General features: G+C 50.5%; 1 protein-coding gene across 2 annotated transcripts in view; it reads left to right on the forward strand.

Moving 5' to 3' along the window:
- Positions 1 to 15,015, forward strand: part of megf8 (multiple EGF-like-domains 8) — a 29,441-nt gene that overhangs the window by 10,008 nt on the left and 4,418 nt on the right. For both annotated transcript variants that reach the window (XM_081715568.1, XM_027001168.3), the window contains exons 17-41: positions 149 to 391; positions 484 to 602; positions 696 to 827; positions 1,197 to 1,310; positions 1,925 to 2,008; positions 2,483 to 2,734; positions 3,158 to 3,342; positions 3,432 to 3,645; positions 3,930 to 4,170; positions 4,317 to 4,449; positions 4,620 to 4,873; positions 5,262 to 5,372; positions 5,666 to 5,784; positions 6,185 to 6,422; positions 6,533 to 6,704; positions 6,799 to 6,962; positions 7,050 to 7,185; positions 7,709 to 7,940; positions 8,207 to 8,333; positions 10,200 to 10,410; positions 10,769 to 10,983; positions 12,527 to 12,722; positions 13,103 to 13,271; positions 13,549 to 13,741; positions 14,155 to 14,325. In XM_081715568.1, the coding sequence (XP_081571694.1) occupies positions 149 to 391; positions 484 to 602; positions 696 to 827; positions 1,197 to 1,310; positions 1,925 to 2,008; positions 2,483 to 2,734; positions 3,158 to 3,342; positions 3,432 to 3,645; positions 3,930 to 4,170; positions 4,317 to 4,449; positions 4,620 to 4,873; positions 5,262 to 5,372; positions 5,666 to 5,784; positions 6,185 to 6,422; positions 6,533 to 6,704; positions 6,799 to 6,962; positions 7,050 to 7,185; positions 7,709 to 7,940; positions 8,207 to 8,333; positions 10,200 to 10,410; positions 10,769 to 10,983; positions 12,527 to 12,722; positions 13,103 to 13,271; positions 13,549 to 13,741; positions 14,155 to 14,325 (4,425 nt within the window). The remainder of the gene's footprint in view (positions 1 to 148; positions 392 to 483; positions 603 to 695; positions 828 to 1,196; positions 1,311 to 1,924; positions 2,009 to 2,482; positions 2,735 to 3,157; positions 3,343 to 3,431; positions 3,646 to 3,929; positions 4,171 to 4,316; positions 4,450 to 4,619; positions 4,874 to 5,261; positions 5,373 to 5,665; positions 5,785 to 6,184; positions 6,423 to 6,532; positions 6,705 to 6,798; positions 6,963 to 7,049; positions 7,186 to 7,708; positions 7,941 to 8,206; positions 8,334 to 10,199; positions 10,411 to 10,768; positions 10,984 to 12,526; positions 12,723 to 13,102; positions 13,272 to 13,548; positions 13,742 to 14,154; positions 14,326 to 15,015) is intronic.

Consider the following 15,015-nt stretch of genomic DNA (forward strand, 5'->3'; position numbering starts at 1 on the left):
ACATTCAGTCCAGGGTCTGGAGACGCCCTGGAAACTGAGATTTGTTTGTTCGGGGTTTTCTTAAAGGGTCGGGAGACAAAAAATGTCTCCTCCATCATGTCTCCTTCGCCTTGTCCCTGCTCAGTGTTTCGTACCCCCTCTGCTTCAGGAGATCTCCTTCCTGTTCCTGGAGCCGTACCGCTCGGGGTCGTGCGCGGCCTACTGCTCCTGCTCCGCCTGCCTAGCCGACCAGGCCTGCGGCTGGTGCCCCACCTCCAGCGCCTGTGTCCTTCGCTCCAACGTCAGCCACCAGCCCTGCCTGGGGCCGCAGGGCGAGGAGCGCCACCTGCTACTCAGTCCACACCACTGCACGCTGTGTGAGGAGTACAGGGACTGCACCACCTGCTCTCAGGTACCGCACACCGGGACCAGAGACTTACAAGAAGGCCCCCGTGCGTTGTAGAGTCCTGCTGTTCCCTGAGCTGCCGCTGTCGCTCCTTGCAGGACGCATACTGCGAATGGCAGATCAACTCCATTAAGAAGGGCGATTACCTGTGCAGTCGCCGCGGGAGACTGGAAGGTTCTATCCGGGACCCTGGAGGGTGTCCTAAAGTCTGTAACCAGTGAGTGCTGATCAGCTGAAGGGTTTGGCCTCCCTGCTGAACCCTGTGCACGTGGTCATTGCCCCTGTGTGTGTCTGTGTGTGTGTGTAACAGGAGGCTGACGTGTGCAGAGTGCCTGTCCAACTCCAGCCAGTGCGCGTGGTGTGAGTCTGCTCAGGCCTGCTTCTACTTCGCTGCCTACTTGACCAAGTTCCCGTACGGAGAGTGCAGGTATTGGTATGACAGGTGAGATTCTGCCTTTCTGGATACCAGAATGCTGCTGTTTCCAAAACAGCCCACCTCTAGGGTAGTCCAGGTGCGGTTTGCCGTCATCTCACTGTAGGTTGGTTCAGGTGCAAGGTCCCATCATCTCATTTGCCGTGGTGTTTTACAGGAAGTAAAAGTGTCCACATTTTGGAAAGCTCATAATGTGCATGTTGGATTGTATTTGTACAGTCTTGAACATGGAAAGATATGAAGTGGAATCATTTAGCTCCTTATGTAAGCAAAATTCTTCAGGGAAAAAGACCTCAGTGTCATTGAGCTGTAATCCATGTGTGTGTGTGTGTGTGTGTGTGTGTGTGTGTGTGTGTGTGTGTGTGTGTGTGTGTGTAGTGTGCACTCTGTCCCCCAGTGTAAGCAGTGTTCTGCTTTGGCAACATGCACTGAATGCCTGCAGACCTTCCAGTGTGGCTGGTGTGGGGACTACAATAACCCCACCATTGGCAGGTAGGTATTTTTCTCTCGCTCTCTCTCTCACGCACACACACACACTTCTAAAACCGACTGAAGCAACATTTTGACAGATTGCTGTGATTTTTACTTTACCCTTCTGTTTGGTGTGTCCTCTTGTTTATGTTTCGTTCACTCAGGACATCTTATGTGCTCGTGTAATGCATTCATTGGAGTTATTTATTTGACGTGAACATAAACACGCACCATGCTTTAATTTGGCGGCAGAGAGAGCTGCGTGCCAGAGCAGTCCAAGCCATTGGACACCCTGCGCTAATCTCATAAAACAGACCCTGCAGGACAGATGGAGGCGTGGGTGGAGGGAGGGCACTTTGGAGGGTACAGTAAGCCTGCTAGGAGCTGCATCTTTGCAGAAGCTCATGAGCAGGGCGCTGGCACTGCTGGCTTTAAATAGAGCTGCCCAGCAGAGGGGTTATACGTGGATCGCCACGACGGAGGCGTGCTGCAAGAGTATCCCCTGCTGAACCCACTACGATATTGGTGCCGGATGTCACGTATCTGTAATGGAGCATCATGTGTCCCACATTAACAGCCCTTCAAAATGCCCCCCCCCCCCTTCTTTGTGCCCATCCTCCACTCCCTGTTGTCAGGTGCCTGAAAGGAGACTGGGGGGGAATGATCGATCCGTCTGCCACCAACTGCACCATGGCTGTCGCGGACGTAAAGGCCACCAGGTAAAACTAGAATCCGGGAACGTTTCCACAATAACCTCAAGGCAGGAATGTTTCCCCAAGTGCAGTGGCAGAAGTTTTGCCCCCGTAGTGGCTCGTGTGTCAAAGGGTGGAGGCCACTGTTTGTAAGCGCAGTGATACTCAAGACAGGGCTTTTTGGATATTTGCTGAAATTCTGCTTAAAATGTGCTTAAAATAAAGAGCCCTAATACTTTCGAGAATGACCTGTAGGCGTGTAAATCTTCAGTAATCTGGAGAAGCATGTTTTGGAGACAGAGCTGCGACATTGTTGCTGAAGCAATCATGGATTCCAGAAATATCAAATACAACCCCCCCAACTCCTAAGGGTGGAAGAAACCGGCTGTGCTAGAGAGATTCTTCTAGAAGACTGTGACACAGCAGCTTTTGGCTGTTTGTTATTTGGGCATGAATGTTCAAAATGACACTCCATTTTAATGGTACTTCTACTCCCGGTAGCCCTGAGCCGCAGACCTTGTCTCCGCCGCGCCCGATGGAGATGGAGCTGGAGCCGGAGCCCGACCTCCTGGAGACGGAGGAGGATGGCGTAGAGGCCGTGTGGTCATACCAGTCCTGCCCGGACGTGGAGGAGTGTCGCCTGGGCCTACACACCTGTCACCCGTCGGCCACCTGCGTGAACACGCCCACCTCCTACGAGTGCCACTGCGAAAGGGGCTTCACCGGCGATGGAGAACACCACTGCAACCAGACGTGAGATGTCATACCCTCACCCTGCACCCTTGTCTTTGTTGATTAATTAACACAGCCTGTTTGCCATGTGCAAGGCTGCTTTGCAGAGCATACAAAACCTGAACATATGAGCATCACTAAGTGTAGGCACAGGCACAGAAAAACCAATACAAACTGAATCTGAAGATACTTCTCCCTGAGGGGAATCTCATTTCTGGACGTTCAGCACGCTCAGCCACAGAAATGGAGGAACGGACAGATGTGGACAATTTCTCAGACGCTAAAATGAGTCCTCTCTCTCTCTGACGCTATAACAAGCACCATCCCCCTCTCTCTCAGATACTATAAGAACCACTTTTTCTCTCAGGCACCGTTACAACCCTCTCTGACAGAATAACATATGCTTTCTAAGATTCGTCATCTCTCTTTCTCACATACTCTCAGATGTTATAATGAGTGTCGCATGGGCCGGTGCAGTGGAAGCCCTCTGTTTGAATGCGAGTGCTCGCTGGGCTGGACGTCGGACCCGGCAACACTGGAGCTGAGCGGCGTCGAGTGCGACGTGGACTGTGGCTGCAACTTCCACAGCACCTGCATCACGGCACCAGGCATCTGTGACTACTGCCAGGGTGAGTGCCTACTCTGCCTTCGCCCTGCCCCTTACGTGACCCCCCCCCTCCCGTGACCCACCCTCACACGCCTACGTCCTCTTCCTCAGATTGGACTACAGGGCCACGGTGCGAGTCGTGTCGCCCGGGCAGCTTCGGCTCGGCACTGGCGGGAGGAGAAGGCTGCGCCCCCTGCCAGTGCAACGGGCACGGCGACCCTCTGCAGGGCTACTGCCACAACCGGACAGGCCAGTGCTACTGTGCCGACAACACCCACGGGCCCCAGTGCCAGTTCTGCCTGCCTGGCTACTACGGAGACCCCAGGTGAGGTGGAACTGTGGTCACTCACCTGCTGAGCTGCGTCGTGCTGTTTTGAGGATTTGTGTGGTATTGTGCAGCGCTGAGTTATGTTGTTCTGTGTTGTGTGGTATCGAAGTGGTGTTTTTGTGTTTTGCTGTTAAGGCTTTCATTTTTCTGGCTTTGCCTTTTGGACTTGTACCAAGTTGGAAGCTGGTGTGTTCATTGCTCCTGCTGTCTTCCTAAGATCAGTTGGAAATTACTATTTTGAAGGTGCAAGTCTTGATGTCCTCCTTGCGTATCTCTCTTAGGAACAATGGCACGTGTTTCAGGCAGTGTCAGGGTCGCTCTGTCAGCCTCTCATCCTCCCCTGCCTCCACGCTACCCCTCTCATCCTCCCTGGGCTGGCACAGGGCGGCAGGGGGCCCAGGGGGGCTCTCGCACTGCCTGTGGGTCCTGTCCGTCTCCGAGGACCTGGCGCCCTGTGGGCCAGGCCAGATCTGCCCGCCTGTGTCACTGACCCTGCATCCGGACTCCTACACTTACTGCACAGTAAGCATGAGGGCGTGCCAAGTTACAGAGCAGCACGGACCACACATTGTCACAGAAAGCACAACAGACCTTTACGTTTCGAAATCACTGATGTACCGCAACTGGGAGATTGTAAATCCTTGTGTGCCGTTTGGTTTTTCATGCAGAACTCGTATGTATACGTGTTTGACGGACTGCCACATTTCCTCGATAATGGTGTGATGCACCCGGACCACAACCTGCTGGGAGCCTTTTGTGGCACAACTCGAAATCATCCAATCACAGTTGAAGCCACGTCTGGTAATTTGACTTTACCGTACAAGTCTGACCCTTGTGATTGAGATGACTCATGTTGAACAGACGAGTGTTCAGCAGCTGTTTCCTTTCGAACTCTTAATCCTTTTGGACAGTGGCCTGATTGTGAGACAGCTTGGCTGTCTTCTGACCTCTGTTGCTGTTGTGTGCTCCAGGCGTGATCTCCGTCTACTTTGAGGCCAACATGTCCTCGGATCAGCCGCAGGGTTTTAATGCCTCGTTCTGGGCGCGGAGTTGCGGTGCGGGGGGCTCAGAGCACGGCGACGCTGGCCCTTCTCGCTGCCAGGGCCGGGCTCAGTGCCAAAACGGGATCTGCCAGTGTCCCAGCGGCTACGGGGGGCCTCTTTGCGACCGGCCCATCTGCCCCGGGGAGTGTGGGGTGCAGGAGGGCAGGGGCATGTGCAACACGGTGAGAGAGAGCGAGAATGCTAACACACTGCTCAGTAGATTAAACAAACACACACAACAAACCCCTGCAGGATTTTGCTGGCATAGGAGTGAAGGAAGCTTTGGTTTTGGATTATACCAGTGATGTTTACAGTTGTTACTGGTCACTGCAGTCTTTGCTACACAGCATGGAGCTACTTTATTACCACTGAAATGACTAGAAACCAAAGACCATTTACAACTTACTCGCTTTGCTCAAAACCTTTACAAAACGTTCATAACGGACACAAGGATACATCCCTTCAGGTTTTGAATGGAGGAGACGACTGTAAATGAACAGTTACTGTATTGTAAATCAGTTTTTTTTATAGTCGGGGTCGTCTTGCTTTAACATGCGTATTGTGTTGCAGACTCTGGGAGTATGTGTGTGCACAGAGGGCTGGGCTGGGACAGACTGTTCCTCTGATTCAAATCCTAACAGCCTGGTGTGGGAAACTCTGATGGACACACAGCTCACAGTGGTGAGAGTCACTGGCCAGTGGTCTCCTAAAGAGACTGTGAAGTTCAGCACTTTCCTTCAGTTTAGTTCATATGCTGAGAGAAATACATTCTGGTATAGTGAACTGATGTAGTGAGGGGTTCTGGACTTAATATATTGAGGGGTAGTGGATGGGGTTAAAAATATTTAATTGGTGTTTTATATGATAAACAAAACTTAATAACAGCAAAGAAAATAAAATGTTGCTTTGTTTTTGTTCAAATCTACTTTTGTTATGCCATTTTCGAACCCTCTTTTTTTCTCCTCCACCCCCAGAATCCATCCCAAAGGTTCCTGCACAGGCTGGGCCACTCGCTGGTCCCTGGACCTCACGGCACGCTCTGGATGTATGGAGGCCTCTCTCTCTCTGAGGGAATTATGGGAAATGTGTACAGGTATGGGATATAACAATAAAATAGAATAATAAAGGTAACATTTTTTTGTTGTTATTATTATTTTACATTACCTCACCACCCTTCTAGTGTAGCTATAGCGTTATTTAGATTGTAATGTACTGAGTAACAATATATAACACTGTGCTCATTCTGTACTAAACATATTGTTACAGGACATTGTTATACAGTATATCTCCAATTAATGCTACATTGTAATGGTGGAAGTGTTACCCATCTTAGTATTTTGACACATTTCCGTTTTAACCACGTGGAGAGTGAGATTTTATGTGTGAGCAACAAAGTAGATGTCTTGTCTGCATGAGAGATGGGCCATGGTTTTGTTGTGCCTGCATTATGGTTGTATCCATGGTAATGATGTGTGATATAATGACTGGCTTAGGTACTTTGTGGTTGAGCATCGCTGGACTCAGATGCTTACGGGCTCAGTGGAGGAAGGCTCCATCCCCATGCCCCGCTATCACCACGCCTCTGCCGTCGTATCTGTTCAGGACCATCTCTCTGGCCCTCAGACAGCCCCTCACCACCTGATGCTTGTGGTGGGCGGGGTCACACAGAAGGGTGTGGCTAGTGATGCATGGAGCCTTAATCTTAGCAGTCTGGTGTGGATAGAGTATAAGGTAGGAAACGGTAGATGTTCTTTGAATGGCTCTGTGTCCCTTTTTTTTAATGGATTTGTTAGGAGTGCAGTTCACATTAACGTTTTGGATCTGATGGCTTTTGTTTTCAGAGCTCAGTGCTGCCCCCAGTGGCTGGCCACACTCTAACAGTGCACAGGGGCTCGTCTGTGCTACTGATCGGAGGCTACTCCCCCAGGAATGGATTCAACCACCTCTTACTGGAGTTTAATCCCAAGTCTGGCAACTGGACTGTTGCTCCACACACTGGCACTCCCCCTACAGGTAAAATCCTGACACTGCACCCAAAGACCATGCCCAAGTTTGGAACATTGCGTGGCGCAGTTGACGTGATTGTGTTCTTGTGTTTTTGCATCAGGGCTGTATGGTCACTCTGCAGTCTACCACGAGCAAACGGATGCCGTGTACGTCTTTGGCGGCTACCGTTTCCACGTAGAAGCCGTGGAATCTTCTGGAGAACTGTACAGCCTTTACTACCCCAACCTCACCTGGTCCCTACTCGTGCCCTCGCGAGGAAACAAGGTAGTCGAGCAGAGCTGGCATCTGGGACTGGGGGCAGGGTTCTAACCCTAAGCCCGGTCTAACCGGTCCTCTCTGGCCCTCCCCCAGCCTCTGTCCCGGTTCTTCCATGCGGCTGCCTTGATGAAGGACACCATGGTGATTGTGGGTGGCCGGACGGGAGCAGAGGATTACAGCAACAGCGTGTATCTCTATCAAATCAACTGCAACACCTGGATCCAGCCAGGTAACCCTTGCGTAGACGTCAATGTAGTAATTCATAGGGAGGAATTGAACCACTATTTAAAAATAAAAATGCCATGGATGTAACCAAGATAACGGATTTGCAGAAATGCAAAATAAATGGAATAAGACGTGATGAGCTTAGCATAAAAAAATTAAGTAAATGTTTAAAAAGAGACCTTCATTTAAATGCACAGGATATCATTATATGTGATTGGCAGTTAAGGCCTTATTAGATTGATTTAAACATTATTAATTTGACCGAATATTTCATAATATGCCTTGGATGAATCTAAATTACTCTGTGTTAACTAATGTGTGGATCCATTCTTACATTAATGAAACTTTTGAAGACCTCCGCCATTAAAAAGTGAACATCAGTGTCAAAAAATATATGCTTTTTTGAAGTGCCATTTATTTCTATAAATAACTTTATATTTTTATTCTTTGTCTCCCATAATCTTTGTGACCAAATATAAATTATTCTTGAGTCTGTTGTGAAATTATTTATCTCTTTTTCTCTTCAGTGTCTTCAGTCGGTGAGCCGGTGAACCACTCCATCTCCCTGGGCATGGCGGCCTGGGGTGGGCGCCTGTTCTTGTCTGGTGGCTTTAACGGGGTCACTCTGGGCCGGCTTCTGACCCTCACGCTGCCCACCGACCCCTGTGTCCTGCTCCCCACCGCGGAGGCGTGTAACAGCAGCACAGGCAGCTGTGTATGGTGTCGGGGCTCCTGTGCCTCTGCGGACACCGCAGAGAGGTGTGTGTGTGTGTGTGTGTGTGTGTGTGTGTGTGTGTGTGTGTGTGTGTGTGTGTGTGTGTGTGTGTGTGTGTGTGTGTGTGTGTGTGTGTGTGTGTGTGTGTGTGTGTGTGTGTGTAAGTAAAGGACTGCGTTTATATAATATTAGAGTGAGGGATGAGTGCAGGGGCGGGGGACCATTTATGAAGCACTATTCCTATAAATGGCTGGTGGTAGTTGGAGGTCTCACCCCATTTGCCTTTGTGGTGTGTGTGGGTGTGTCTCAGGCTGGGTTGCGCCATTGGCCCCTCCCCCTGCTCCCCCACCCCCCGCGTCCCTGAACAGTGTCGACGGCTGAAGACCTGCAGTGAGTGCCTGGCCCGCCACCCCATAACATTCTCCTCCCCCTCGCAGGTAAGACACACGGGGCTTCAGGGTTCATAAGCAACCCCAGAACACATTTATGTTGAAAGGCAGTTAGTCTTTGCTTTTGTTTGTCATTGATTACATGTCTGTGATGTGATGTAAGTGAACATACTGCATTCACTGAGTGGTTTAATCTTCAGTGCCTTTTGTTGAGATTTTTAAATGGTAGAGCAGGTAGGTAGAGCATGGTGTTAATAACACCAAGGTCATGGGATCATGGTCACAGGTCACGAGTACGTGCACCATCATGAGAAACATGCAGGTCACACTGAATAAGAATAACACTCTGCTAAATGGTGAAACTGAAAGACCTTTTCAAGATCTCCACATTTTGTTGTGTCATCTTTAAATGGGATCAACTTAGGTTTTTCTGATCAATCTACACTACTCCACAAAGACAAAGCAAAAATTGTTTATAAATGTATTAAAAATAAAAGACTGAAATATTGCATTTACGTAAATATTCAAACTGTTCCTAATCAGTGGTCCTTGAAATGCTTCTATTTCTTCATTGGAATCCACCTGTGTCTAACTGATTTGATCATTAAGAAAGGCACACGATTGTCAAAGGTTTCATAATCAGTGATGTCAGAGTGAAAACCAAGCCATAGACCTGCTAGAGAGGACTGTGTCAAGCCAGAGTTTCTGTAGCATTGAAAGCATCCAAGAGCATGGCTGTCTCCAACATTCTCAAATAGAAGTTTTGGACCATCAGCAGTTTGCCTAGCTCTAACTGGCCAGCCTAACTGAGTAATCCAGGCTGAAGGACTTTGTTCAGACAGGTAACCAAGAGCCTAATGACCACTATGAATGAGATCCAGAGTTCCTTTATGCAGATGGGCGAACCTTACGGAAGATCAACCATCAGTGCACCATTCTACCAATCAGGCATTTTTTGCAGAGTGGATAGACAGAAGCCATTCCTCACTAAAAGGCACTTTAGTGCCTACTTGGCCTTGCATCTGAACAACTCGCAGATCATGAGAAGCGAGGTCCCCTGGTTTAATTGAATACTGACGCATTTGGCCTCAGTTTCCAGCGGTCTGTATGGAGGAATACATGCACTGAGCACCACCACATCAACAATGAAATCCCTACGTCAAACACGGCAGTGGCAGCATCACGCTGTGGGGATATTTTTCTGTGACTGGTGCTGGGAGAGTAGTCAGGATGGAGGGAAAGATGGATGCAGAAATGATGTCATCTTACTAGTCAGGATATTTTCCAGATTGCCCGAAATCTCAGACTTGGCCTGAAGTTTCACACTTGAGCAACTCCACGAGAAAACTGCAGGAGTGGCTTCAGGAAAACTGAAAGTCCTGGAGTGGCCCAGGTTGGATCTGGAGTCTGGAACTGACCCCAACAGAGCCTCTCTGGAGAGAGCTGAGAAAGGCAGTGCACTGGCATCCAACCTGGCAGAGCTCGAACGATTCTGCCTTGAAGAATGAGAGAAGCGTCCAATGGAAAGGCGTCCAGGCTTGTAGGGCCATTCCCAAGAAGACATGAGGCTGGCATTGCTGAAGGTGCTTTAACCAAGGACCACTTGAAGGGTCTGAATGGAATGGAATATAATTGTTTTTTTATTTTTAATATATTTCCAAAAGCTTCGAAAACCTGTTTTTTTCTTTGTAATTGTGGAGTACTGTGTGTAGACTGATGTGAAAAAAAGAGATGAATCCATTTTAAGACGAGTCTGAAACATTCCAGAATGCAATGTATAATAAACTTTAAATATGAAATCATATGTATTACTCCAAAACTACCCCACCCCTAAAAACATCAGCAGGTCTGCCTCAGTGTTTCCTTTTTCCTTCTGTCGCTCTCTATGTCTCCCTCTCTGTCTCTCGCGCACAGCCTGCGCTGCAGTGCAAGTGGTGTACCAACTGTCCCGAGGGAGCGTGCATCAGTAGCTCCGTGAGTTGCACCTCAGAGCACGACTGCAGGATTAACCAGCGGGAGATTTTCCTCTCCAGTAACTGCACCGAAACCAGCTGTGAGGCCTCGGACTGCCCCAAGTGTACGGCCTCGGGGAAGTGCATGTGGACGCGGCAGTTTAAACGCACCGGTGAGTGTTACTGCGCCTGGGTGACGCTCTACCACACACAGCCCTTACAGCAGACGTCCTCTAGTGCATCCCAGCTTGGATTCCTAGCCTCCGATGTGTGGCCCTATCACAGTTTTATGCAAAGTCTAAACCTTTGACATGGAAACTGGAAATGTGTTATTTTGCATCTTAACTGGAACTGTTTTTGCAGATGATGGTTAAGTGTTTAGTTGAATTCATTAAAATACATAACAGGCCATGAAATAACGGAAGGGGGAGTGCCACAGGCTTCTGCTCTATGGGCACAATACAGCTCTTCAATTAAAAAAAAAAGAAAAATATTGAATTCCTTTTGTTTCCTCTATGTCTTTCCTCCCAGGAGAGACCAGGCGCATTCTTAGCGTGAACCCGACGTATGACTGGACGTGTTTTAGCTACGCCCTCCTGAACGTGTCACCCATGCAGGTGGAGTCTTCTCCGCCCATGCCCTGCCCCGAGCCCTGCCACCAAATCCCGACCTGCAGCCAGTGCCTGGAGTCGCGTGGCTCTGATGGCGGCTGGCAGAAGTGTGTGTGGAGCCTGGCACTGCAGCAGGTGAGTGTGTGTGTGTGGGGAGCCTGGCACTGCAGCAGGTGAGTGTGTGTGTGTGGGGAGCCTGGCACTGCAGCAGGTGAGTGTGTGTGTGTGGGGAGCCTGGCACTGCAGCAGGTGAGTGTGTGTGTGTGGTGCCTAGCACTGCAGGAGGTGTGTGTGTGTGTGGTGCCTAGCACTGCAGGAGGTGTGTGTGTGTGTGGTGCCTGGCACTGCAGGAGGTGTGTGTGTGTGTGGTGCCTGGCACTGCAGGAGGTGTGTGTGTGTGTGGTGCCTGGCACTGCAGGAGGTGTGTGTGTGGAGCCTGGCACTGCAGGAGGTGTGTCTGTGTGTGTGTGTGTGGAGCCTGGCACTGCAGGAGGTGTGTGTGTGTGGAGCCTGGCACTGCAGGAGGTGTGTGTGTGTGTGTGTGTGTGTGTGGGGCCTGGCACTGCTGGAGGTGTGTGTGTGTGTGTGTGTGTGTGTGTGTGGGGCCTGGCACTGCTGGAGGTGTGTGTGTGTGTGTGTGTGTGGAGCCTGGCACTGCAGGAGGTGTGTGTGTGTGGAGCCTGGCACTGCAGGAGGTGTGTGTGTGTGTGTGTGTGTGTGTGTGTGTGTGGGGAGCCTGGCACTGCAGGAGGTGTGTGTGTGTGTGTGGAGCCTGACACTGCAGCAGGTGTGTGTGGGTGTGGAACTTGGCACTGCAGCAGGAGACTGTGTGTTTGTGGAGCCTGGTACTGCAGTAGGCGAGTGGGTGTGGGTGTGGTGCCTGGCAATGCAGGAGGTGTGTGTGTGTGTGTGTGTGTGTGTGTGTGTGTGTGTGTGTGTGTGTGTGTGTGTGTGTGTGTGTGTGTGGAGCCTGGCACTGCAGGAGGGGTGTGTGTGTGTGTGTGGAGCCTGACACTGCAGCAGGTGTGTGTGGGTGTGGAACTTGGCACTGCAGCAGGAGACTGTGTGTTTGTGGAGCCTGGTACTGCAGTAGGCGAGTGGGTGTGGGTGTGGTGCCTGGCAATGCAGCAGGTGTGTGTGTGTGGGGGGGGGGGGTGGAGCCTGGCTCTGCAGCAGGTGTGCGCGTGTGTGTACTCTGTAGAATCCATACTCCTTAAATATGCTTTTTGTTTTTCTTAGTTCGATTTGACTTTTGATATGTTACATTTTGAAAACTTTAGGGCTCTAATTATATACTGGAATGGATTGGTTTGGTGCAAAATACTAAAATTCCTGTCATGTCCTTGTGCGAAAGTGTGATCTTAGAGAATAGTGCAGCTGAACTGTAAACAGTTGAGAAACCTGAAATGCCTCGTGTGAAACAGCTTACAAGATGTTCAGAAAAGACTGCAGGGATGGTCTGCTGTACACTTTTAGAGCTCAGTTCTGGTTTGAGGTTTTGTTGGTTTTCCATATGTAATTTTTTAAATTTCTGCTTCTCTTTGCAATTTCAATATGCTGCATTCATCTCCCTCTGTTTTCTCTCCCCCTCTCTCTCTCTCCTCCCCCTTCTCTGTCTCTCTCTTTCTACCCCTACACTCTCTCTCTCCCCCTCTCTCTCTCTCTCTCTCTCCCTCAGTGTATGAGTCCATCCTTTGCCCCTCTGCGCTGCGAGGCCGGGCAATGTGGCCGTCTGCTCTCCGGGGGCGACTCCTGCTCCCCTCACTGCTCCCAGCTCACCCAGTGCTCCCAGTGCATCGCCAGGCCTCAGTGTGGCTGGTGCGCTACCCGTGGGGGCAATGGAGCGGGCCGGTGCCTGCAGGGAGGGCTGAACGGTACGTATGCCCCTGTTACCTGCACCGCTCCTCCCTGAGCTGGTTCTTGCCAGGAAAGTGACAAAGGGGTTGATTGGTGTGGGTCTGTTGTTTTTGTTTTTTTGTGCAGGAAAATGGATCTACTGAGGGAAATCTTGTAAAATGTTTTTTTTTTTTTTGGCTTATGCTTGTGATTAGTAACACTGCATGAGCAAAGTGGAAACTTGGGGTGAACTTAATTTGCCAGAACACAAAAAAAGCTATCCTACGGCATGAGGACAAAGTAAAAAAAATAAATGAACAAAACCCAAATTCTGAACAGCTTTGCAGGGCGGAGGTGCTGCTTGGCGTGTCTGTGCTTTGCCGCGTCGCCAGTGAGGTGCACGGTCCCTGTGTTTCAGGTGGGAGCGAGTCTGTGTGCTCGCAGCGCAACAGCAGCTGGTCCTTCCTTCACTGCCCAGCGGAGGACGAGTGTGCCAACGGACACCACCGCTGCAACGTCACCCAGGACTGCCACGACCTGCCCGACGGCTACCACTGCAGCTGCAGGCAGGGCTACATGCTGAGCAGGTGAGCTGCTGCTGCTACCCCTGCCCTGCACAGTGCTGCCATCAGGTGCCACTGTAGCCCTTAGTTCAGTTTTCTATATTAAGCAATATATAAACTATTGGTCAGCTGCCCCCTTTTTGTGTTTCCTCTGCATAATAACTCGGCTATTAAATAAGTGAACAGTCTGTCAGACATGCAGATAATGGTCAGTTTGCTTCTCTTTCAGATATCCTTGACTGAGTACATGTATAGATGCATAAATGGTCTTTGTTTCTGTCTCTGCTTCTCTCTCACTCAGCGTGTCTGGACAGTGTGAGCCGGTGTGTTCACAGGGCTGTGTGAACGGCACCTGCGTCTCCCCGGGAGTGTGCCACTGTCATTTTGGCTTCGTCGGGGAGAACTGCTCGTCCCAGTGCCGCTGTAACAAACACAGCAACTGTAAGAGTGTCACACAGTTGGACACCTGCCTGGAGTGTCATAACCACACCAAGGTATTACCCGAACCGAGGGAATATTTGCATGATGACAGAACTAGGATTTTAGCTTCCCCGTATCAGAGACGGTACTAATTCACGGCACACGTGAGCAGCGTCGGTGCTCTACGGTGTTCCGCTTGGTTTCAGCTTGGTTTTGTGCTGCAGTAAAAGGCCGGACATTAAAGTGCGGACAGAGCATCAGCCCTTGCTTGTTTCTGAAGGCAGGCAATAATGGAGTCGCTTGTTTTTACGCAGATCTTTCTGACAGACACAAGTCCTGGGGCTCTGTGAAATGAAAACAATCTTCTCCAAACATGGAGGGGTTCTGTGCTATCGGCGAAGCACACGGTCACTAATCCCTCTTTTCTCCCGTTGCTCTCCCCCTCTCCGTGCGTCTGCGTGCGTGCGTGCGTGCGTGTGTGTCTCAGGGGCAGCACTGTGAGAAGTGTAAGCCGCTGTACGTGGGCTCAGCTGTGGGCGGGGGGCAGTGTCGGCCCTGCAGGGAGTTCTGTAAGGGGAACAGCGCTATATGCCTGTCCAGAGATGAGCACCGGCTGGCATTGCAGCACCCCAAAGACTACCCGCTAGACCCCGATGGTGTAAGGCCCCCTCGCACGCCCTCTCTCTTCTTATTGCGGATGTCAGTTCACGTGTGTGTCCCTGGCTAACTGTCTCTCTGTCGGTCTGTGTGCGTGACCCTGGCTAGTTCTCTCTCTCTCTCTTTCTCTCTCTATCCACGTGTGTCCCTGGCTAACTCTCTCTCTATTCCTGGTTAACTCTCTATATCTGCGTGTGTTTCCCTGGTTAACTCTCTCTCTCTCTCTCTGCCTGCGTGTGTTTCCCTGGTTAACACTCTCTCTCTCTGCCTGCGTGTGTTTCCCTGGTTAACACTCTCTGTCTCTGCCTGCGTGTGTTTCCCTGGTTAACTCTCTCTCTCTGCCTGCGTGTGTGTCCCTGGTTAACTCTCTCTCTCTCTCTCTCTCTGCCTGCGTGTGTGTCCCTGGTTAACTCTCTCTCTCTCTGCCTGCATGTGTGTCCCTGGTTAACTCTCTCTCTCTCTCTCTCTGCCTGCATGTGTGTCCCTGGTTAACTCTCTCTCTGTCTGTTTGCGTGTGTGTCCCTGGTTAACTCTCTCCCTCTCTCTGCCTGCGTGTGTGTCCCTGGTTAACTCTCTCTCTCTGCCTGCGTGTGTGTCCCTGGTTAACTCTCTCTCTCTCTCTGTCTGCCTGCATGTGTGTCCCTGGTTAACTCTCTCTCTCTGTCTGCCTGCGTGTGTTTCCCTGGTTAAC

The sequence above is a fragment of the Electrophorus electricus genome, chromosome 1, assembly GCF_041902795.1.
Source record: "Electrophorus electricus isolate QZ-2024a chromosome 1, ASM4190279v1, whole genome shotgun sequence".
NCBI classification, from domain to species: domain Eukaryota; kingdom Metazoa; phylum Chordata; class Actinopteri; order Gymnotiformes; family Gymnotidae; genus Electrophorus; species Electrophorus electricus.